At 31.1% G+C, this 8589-nt stretch overlaps 1 protein-coding gene across 1 annotated transcript; it reads left to right on the top strand.

The window, feature by feature from the left end:
- The first annotated feature begins 32 nt into the window (after window positions 1-32).
- On the top strand, window positions 33-8180 carry LOC132716432 (uncharacterized). Its single transcript, XM_060699702.1, has 5 exons — window positions 33-145; window positions 4102-4191; window positions 4445-4711; window positions 5253-5288; window positions 6263-8180. Exons 1-5 carry the CDS (start codon window positions 129-131, stop codon window positions 6516-6518), a joined length of 666 nt encoding a protein of 221 aa, XP_060555685.1. The 5' UTR covers window positions 33-128; the 3' UTR covers window positions 6519-8180.
- The last annotated feature ends 409 nt before the right edge of the window (window positions 8181-8589 follow it).

Below are 8589 nucleotides of genomic sequence, written 5' to 3'. Positions count from 1 at the left end.
TAAATGTTATACTGTTTTGTAACGATAGCTACAAGAGGAGATTATTGGTGCTAGAGGATAATGTTAGAGAATGTAAGGTGAAACAGAAACATGCTGAGGATACATTAAAGATAGAGGCTGATAAACAAATGGAGTTACATGCTAGGTACATTGTATATTCAATTCTTTTCTGTTCCTCTTACAGCATTTCTATATATATATATAAACATTTCATCAGACTTCATTGTCTGTTTGTTATGTTTGAAAGCTTAACATGTGAAATTCATGTATTTTTTCTGTTTAATTGTTAACAGGCATGAATGTATATTTTGTTTCAGATCTAAAAACACGTGTTCAAGTTTTTTGGTGTGTTTTATTTCTTTATTAATTTTGACTTAATGGAGACGAAGGCCAAAATTTAATGAGAGCCAGCTTTTTAGTTGTTTCACATTAATTTTAACAATTTATATCAAACTTGAAATGTAATTTGCCTCCTGATGTTTCCTCATTTGTCATGTCACGTACGTTGATAGTTTTTTCCTGAAATTTAAATATACCTGTTTGATCTGTTAATTGTAAGATACTTTGTCAATAAAACTATATAACATAGCAAATATAATAAGTGCCATTATTTGTGAAGGTTCCATGTGTTTGGTATTGAAGCACATTTTGAAATTTTTTTGTTACATCAAATATATATCTTGAAAGTCATGTTTTGTTATATATCTAGCTTGGAAATGGAAGAAAAATGGTAAGCAATTAGCAACTGGGGATATCTGCCACTGCATTTTCTTTTTTTATAAATAGAAGAACTTTTTAGCTTTTCCGAGAGTATGGGTGTAATCAAATACAGTTTTTAGAAGTAAGGTTTCTCATGATTTTAATTTAGTAAACAAGAAATAATCTTTCATGCTGACTGATAAATTGAATTGAATAATTATGCCCCCATTTCGAAGAAAAGGGGGTATATTGCTTTGCACTTGTCGGTCCGTCGGTCCGTCGGTCTGTCGGTCCGTCGGTCCGTCGGTCCGTAGACCAAATGGTTTCCGAGTGATAACTAAAGAACCCTTAGGCCTAGGAACTTCAAACTTGGTATGGTGATTGGTCATGACCAGTAGATGACCCCCTATTGATTTTGGGGTCAAGGGGTCAAAGGTCAAGGTCACATTGACCTTGAAAGCAAAAACGGTTTCGATCAATAACTAAAGAACCTTAAGGCTAGGAACTTCAAACTTGGTATGGTGATTGGTCATGACCAGTAGATGACCCCTATTGATTTTGGGGTCAAGGGGTCAAAGGTCAAGGTCACATTGACCTTGAAAGCAAAAACGGTTTCCGATCAATAACTAAAGAACCTTAAAGCCTAGGAACTTCAAACTTGGTATGGTGATTGGTCATGATCAGTAGATGAACCCTATCGATTTTGGGGTCAAGGGGTCAAAGGTCAAGGTCACATTGACCTTGTAAGCAAAAACGGTTTCCGATCAATAACTAAAGAACCTTAAGGCCTAGGAACTTCAAACTTGGTATGGTGATTGGTCATGATCAGTAGATGACCCCTATTGATTTTGGGGTCAAGGGGTCAAAGGTCAAGGTCACATTGACCTTGTAAGCAAAAACGGTTTCCGATCAATAACTAAAGAACCTTAAGGCCTAGGAACTTCAAACTTGGTATGGTGATTGGTCATGATCAGTAGATGAACCCTATTGATTTTGGGGTCAAGGGGTCAAAGGTCAAGGTCACATTGACCTTGTAAGCAAAAACGGTTTCCGATCAATAACTAAAGAACCTTAAGGCCTAGGAACTTCAAACTTGGTATGGTGATTGGTCATGATCAGTAGATGACCCCTATTGATTTTGGGGTCAAAGGTCAAGGTCACATTGACCTTGAAAGCAAAAACGGTTTCCGATCAATAACTAAAGAACCTTAAGGCCTAGGAACTTCAAACTTGGTATGGTGATTGGTCATGACCAGTAGATGACCCCTATTGATTTTGGGGTCAAGGGGTCAAAGTTCAAGGTCACATTGACCTTGTAGGTAAAAACGGTTTCCGATCAATTAACTAAAAACGCTTAGGCCTAGGAACTTCAACCTTTGTGTGATGATTGGTCATGACCAGCAGATGACCCCTATTGAGTTTTAGGTGAAGGGTTCAAAGGTCAAGGTCACATTGACCTTGTAAGTAAAAACGGTTTCTGATCAATAACTCAAGAACACTTAGGCCTAGGAACTTCAAACTTGGTATGGTGATTTGTCATGACCAGCAGATTACTCCTATTGATTTTGGGATTAAGGGGTCAAAGGTCGAGGTCACAATGACCTTGTAAGTAAAAACGGTTTCTGATCAATAACTAAAGAACGCTTCGGCCTAGGAACTTCAAACTTGGCATGGTGATTGGTCATGACCAGCAGATGACCCCTATTGATTTTGGGGTCAAAGGTCAAGGTCACATTGACCTTGTACGTTAAAACGGTTTCCGATCAATAATAAGAGAACCCTTAGGCCTAGGAACTTCAACCTAGGCATGGTGATTGGTCATGACCAGCAGATGACCCCTATTGATTTTGGGGTCAAGGGGTCAAAGGTCAAGGTCACATTGACCTTGTAGGTAAAAACGGTTTCTGATCAATTTACTAAAAACGCCTAGGCCTAGGAACTTCAAACTTTGTATGATGATTGGTCGTGACCAGCAGATGACCCCTATTGAGTTTTGGGTCAAGAGGTCAAAGGTCAAGGTCATGACCAGTAAATACTTTATAACCCTTATTAATTGTTTGATCACTGGGTCAGAAGTCATGCATAATAACCTTATCACATGACTAATTGGCTGCTGATAGGGGGCATACATGTTTTACAAACATATCTTGTTATAATATAACCACAAAAAAACTTAATGTTACTTTCTATTTACAAAACTTGTTTAAATTTTAGGAGTGAAATTGGTATAAAAATCTTAGTTTTTAATGATATTTAGAAAAATTTACAAGAAATTAGCTGTTGTTTTACTACATGTATAATACAGGCTTCAGCTTGAAGAGAAGTGGTGAGGATTTAGAAATGTGGTGCTCAAATATAAAACAGCACAAAGTTTTTTTTTACTGATTGAAGTCATACACATTAAACTAACCTGCACTTGTGTGGAACTTTCTTATTTTTTGTTGACTCAATTTTTGGGTGTTCATATTTTTTTATAGAAAAAAAGGTAATTTTAGACAAAAGTACACACCATTGCATTCATTATATATATATATATATATATATATATATATATATATATATATATAATTATATAGAGTGTGGCTAAGATTGAAGTGTTACCAGTATTTTTTCTGTGTGTATATTATACATTAACAGGTATTTAAAAATTATGACAGAGAAAACTGATTTTGAAAGGATGGGTATAATTATGGGATCAAACCTGTACAAACTTTATAATTTATTCTGAACACAGTGTGCACTCCCATGTCCGGATTATTGTGCCTGAACTAATGTTAAATACATTGCAGCCCTTCCTTGACCAGTAAAGAATGAAAACTTTTATACAACTGTGATAGAGGAAGTGTAACCTGAAACATGAACCAAATATTTTACTTTTTATTTCAAAGGTTTTATAGCAATTTGTACAGCTGTTCTGTAATTTTAGCTATTACAATAGTCATATTTTATGGGCTAGGGATTTAGTTACTTTGGTTGATCTTACATTTCTTTTCAATTTCTTATGATATCTAGCATCTTATAAGTAAAAAGTCTTAAAATAACAATTGACTATTTCAAAATTTAAAGGAGGACTTTAACAATATTTAAACATATTTTTGAAAACCACTTTTCTGTCCTGCAAAAAATCAGTAAAAAAGGACAAAATATAACCGTTAAGAAATTCATGAAATAAATAGAACATTTGTTTGTTTGGCATATCAAATAATATTTAGCTCACAAACACCAATATTATTATTTCATTTTTGGATATGCCACTTTATAAAATAATGCATCTGGTGTTCTAAACTTTGTTTTTCTTTATGCAAAACAAACAAAAATGTATATCTGTAGAATTTAATGTCATTTATTTTAATAATATACCTGTTAAAACATAATATTCAAAATATTTTTTCACATGAACAGGTTTGAAGCACAGGAAGAAGAATTGAAAAGATTACGTAATTTTCTAGCTAGGAAAGTAGAACAGTCAGGTGACTCGGATAAAACCATGTGGTAAGTTACCTTGTGATTTGTATTTTAGTATTATACATTCAATTACATGATCTTTTGTTTCTTAACGTGATTCAAAATAGGTACATACACAGTATAAAACAATTGCAATATATATTCCATGGTCAGATTGAAGGTTTTTATATACTGAAATTTCAGAAACATTTACTGTTAAATGTAATATGTTACCGTTGTTATTGTTAGATGTATTGGTAACCATTATTATTGTTAAATGTATGGGTAACCATTATTACAGGCAGGAGATGAATCGAGTAATTCAAGATCTGAGTCGTCAAATGACTACACATCTAGACTCAACAAGGGGTGGAGACAAAGAGAAGAGTCCCGAGTCCCTTGTATCTAGGTTACGAAAACAGGTAGCGGAAGTGCAGGGTGAACTAAGTACAGAGAAATCCTTACATCAGATCACTAAGACGTCGTTAGTGGCACTAGAAGAAGATTGTCAAAGGTTACGTAAACAGTTACATCATTATCGGAGACGTGATCCACCTTCCGGAGAAAAGTAAGTAAAATATCTTGTCTACATAACCTAATAAATTAAACTCTAATGTATAAAAATGAACCAAGGCTAATTAAAATGCAAAAAACATAGCTTATAAAAACTCCTCATCTTCGTAATATAACTAATCAAACCAGTTAATACTGAGCGGGATTTTAAAAGATGTATTGCCCTATATAAAATTTAAAGAATATCTGTCGTTGTCTTTGGAAATTGTTTTTACACTTCGGGCGCTTTCATCTACTTATTTTTATTTTAACTACTCTGGAGAAATCCCTTCATATCTGAAATAAGAGGCTTTCTTGGCAGAGTGGTTTAAACATATATATATTTTAAGGGCGAACACTTGTCCTATTCTTCTTTAGGTTTTAATACCTTATGGAAGGTTGCTAGTTTTATACTTGAAATAATTTATATAGGGACATGCAATCCTCCCTCATCCATAAAGCGGGAAACTTACCATAATAGTGTATGAGTGTCAGTTTGACCTTAAAATAAAAGTATTATTATATGAAATATTTCATTTCTTGGTATGTTTATTAAGTTTAGAGAGTACACCAATTATGCCAGTTGTGAACAGGTAAACAGAAGAATAAATCACCTTGTTCTTACATTTGTCTTATATTATTATACCTGATGCAATAAACTAAAACATGACACAGTAGTTAAAGCATGGTCCTGTTTTATTAAAAGTTGATATTTAACAACAAAAAACTCTAATTAAAAGTTGATTAATTTACATTAAAAAATGCCTATTTAATCACATTTATAGCACATTTTAATTGTAATGTTAATATGTAAAGCTGGTAATATGTAATTCAGACAGTTTTTGATGTATTTAATTTCTAAAATTATTACCCTTTTGAGAGCAATTGATAATGCTCTCTTATAGCACTAAGTTTTGTGTGGCCAGGAACATTTAGAAATTTCTAATTATCCATCATATACTGAACGCCACTTGTTTTCACTTTTAATGACATATTAATATTCACATGTTACATTGTTCATGTTATTTATTAAATGTAACTTATACCCTTATCGTTATTATATAAAACTTAAAACTCACAATGCTCACTTCGTAACAAATACTTTAACTTTGTGTTATTATAAGAAATAAGTGAAAAATATATTTATCTTAAAAATGATACTTATAATGTTCTCTTTTATGAATTTGTTTTTTAAAAATCAGTATATTTTTACGAAAATTACTTTGTTAGTTAATAATTTGTTAGTGAAATTCAGTATATTTAATGAAAATAACTTTTGTAATGTAAAAATCAGAATATTTATTTGAAATTTTCTTTAAGTTTATTATATCATAATTCTCAACCATTATAGATTTGTGATGACTGTAACTCTGAAATTGTGTTACAAATAAATAAAGAATTCATTTTGAGTTAAAAGATGTGTAACGGTTGCTTTGTTTTTTTCTTCTTCTTCTTTTTACAAGCTAGCCAAACCCACACATGTTTAGGTGAAGTTTTATATATATTCACTAGAAATTATAGAATAAATTATAATTAATTCTAAAAAAACATCTTTTATTTTCCACAGAAAACACAAAAACAGAATGGAAGCAATCAATGCTATAATTGCCAGGTCACAGTCCCAGGCGCAAGCACTTCTGTCTTCAGGCGGTTACTTTGATGACAGTATGGTCAGCCCTAGAGTCCGCACACACCAGGCCAGTACCAGAGTTGGATTTCACAGTCCACGTCATGCAGACTCCCCAGACAATTCCTACTGCGAAGATTTGTCCGTTGCTAGTTTACCACCAATGCATTATGGGCTTCCGTCTTCAAAATCATAGTATAGGTAGTGCATTTTGAACTGTATAGTAGCATATAGCTGGTACATACTGAATTGTACAGTATAGTATAGCTAGTGCATACATGAACAGCACAGTATAGTATAACTACTGTACAGTAATATGGTCATCAAGTTTAGTTAATGGATATTGAAATGTCTTGATTAATAAGTTATTTAGTTGGTGCATATAATACACAAGTATTACAGTTCAGTGTGTTTTATTAATTTTAGCCAAGACAAATACTGTGTACATTACCATTGTAGTTTTTCACAATTCATACAGTATAGACTTATATCTATGGAATATTGTGAAAGTATAGCCTATACATACTGAACTGTCATAAAACATTGTATTAAACCTTACTATGCATTATTTCTACAGCAGCTGATTACAAAATTTAATAATGTGTATGATATTTTAAGAGAATATAACTGCCAGTATTTTATTTTGATATTGTCAGTCATATGATATTATATAGTTTAATAGAAGCAGTAACAAGAAAAACATACAGAATATGTAAATGATTATATCTTTTTTATATGTTTTATAAAAGTATTTACTGTAGAAATTAGTCACAAACATTCCGTCCTTGATGCTTTACATGACTAAATTTTCATAATCATTAAATTATAATCAAAACCACAATACCAGGAGAAATTTATAGATTTAGTGATATATTGACTGTATATTTTGTTTGTTACCATGGCAATGTATTATTCTTATGTTATGTTAGTTGTAGTTGTCCGTCCATGATATTAACTTTTATCTACATAATCATACATGTCTATATTATTGTATTTATCACAAATCTTGTATGTATACATGATATTTGTTTTCATTGATGTGATATAGTTTATATTTCACTGAGGCTAGAAAATATTAAAATATTCTCAAATGATAATAGTTATAGGAAGTATAAAGGGAGATGTTATATTAAAATGTGAAAACCAAACACATTTTCTATTCATGCTTTTTTTTTTTTGGCAACAAGTTTTCAATACACAATACATGTGTAACATGTATATTTATAAATGTTATTACAAAAGGGTGATATTGCATTACTAATTTTGACCCTCCCTTTGCTTTCAGATTGAAATAAACTTAAATATTATTATTTTAGTGAGGTACCTCTATGTTTGAGTTTATAAAATTTAATAAATCAATGTTTAGTTATGTATTTTTTTAGAATAAGAAAGGAATCAGAATTATGAATATTTATTTAATAAGAAAACAGATTAATCATATAATTTATATAATAATATTAGAAAGAAAACAATACAGATTTTAACCAAGCACTGCATAAATCACCTAAAACAACAAGACTCGTCTTATATTTAAAGGAACAGGCCTACTCTTATATTTTTTTCATACTATATGATGTTTTCTGCAATATTTAAATGTCTGAAGCTTAAGAAACTAAAATATCTGGGCATTTTTTGCAATATATTGAAATAAAGCAGTAATAAATATGTGTTCATTACCATTCAAGTCATTCTTATCATACATTACCGACAGCAATCAGTCTCATTCTAGCTGTATATTCCTGGGTCTGTCACAAACTTTTCCATGATGATTTGCTTCTAACTGATTTGGTTCAAAATGATTTTCATATTAGTTTTTCACAGCCTATTGTCATTTATTTTCATGCTGCTGTTGTTTTGGAAAAAATTTTTATTTGAAAAACCCAAAAAAAAACTATATTTAATTGTAACTTTTCGATAATCCAGTAAAGAAAATTTGATTTACAAAATTTTGAAATCTGACATAAAACCTAACAAACAAGGTTATTACATTAAAACCTAATTTATCTGTCCATAAAAATCCAGCTTATTTGATGTATTTTATGTAATGTATTTCATATGTATTTTTTTAATTTTTACAGTTTCTGTGATACACATTTTAAAGCAAACACCAAAAATGCATTTGAATTATTTTTAAAGATATGTTTTAAAACATACTTATTTTATTTTGATTGTATAATAGTGTGATATGTTTGTTATCTGTGATTTGAATCTATTTTGTCTACTGATTTATAAACATTCCAGATATTTATTGAATTAATTTGTAGCCA

Source organism: Ruditapes philippinarum, unplaced genomic scaffold (assembly GCF_026571515.1).
Source record: "Ruditapes philippinarum isolate M1 unplaced genomic scaffold, ASM2657151v2 ctg11319_1_1_1_1, whole genome shotgun sequence".
NCBI lineage: Eukaryota > Metazoa > Mollusca > Bivalvia > Venerida > Veneridae > Ruditapes > Ruditapes philippinarum.
Note: the sequence above shows the minus strand (reverse complement) of the source record. Positions and strands in the feature narration are given on the sequence as shown.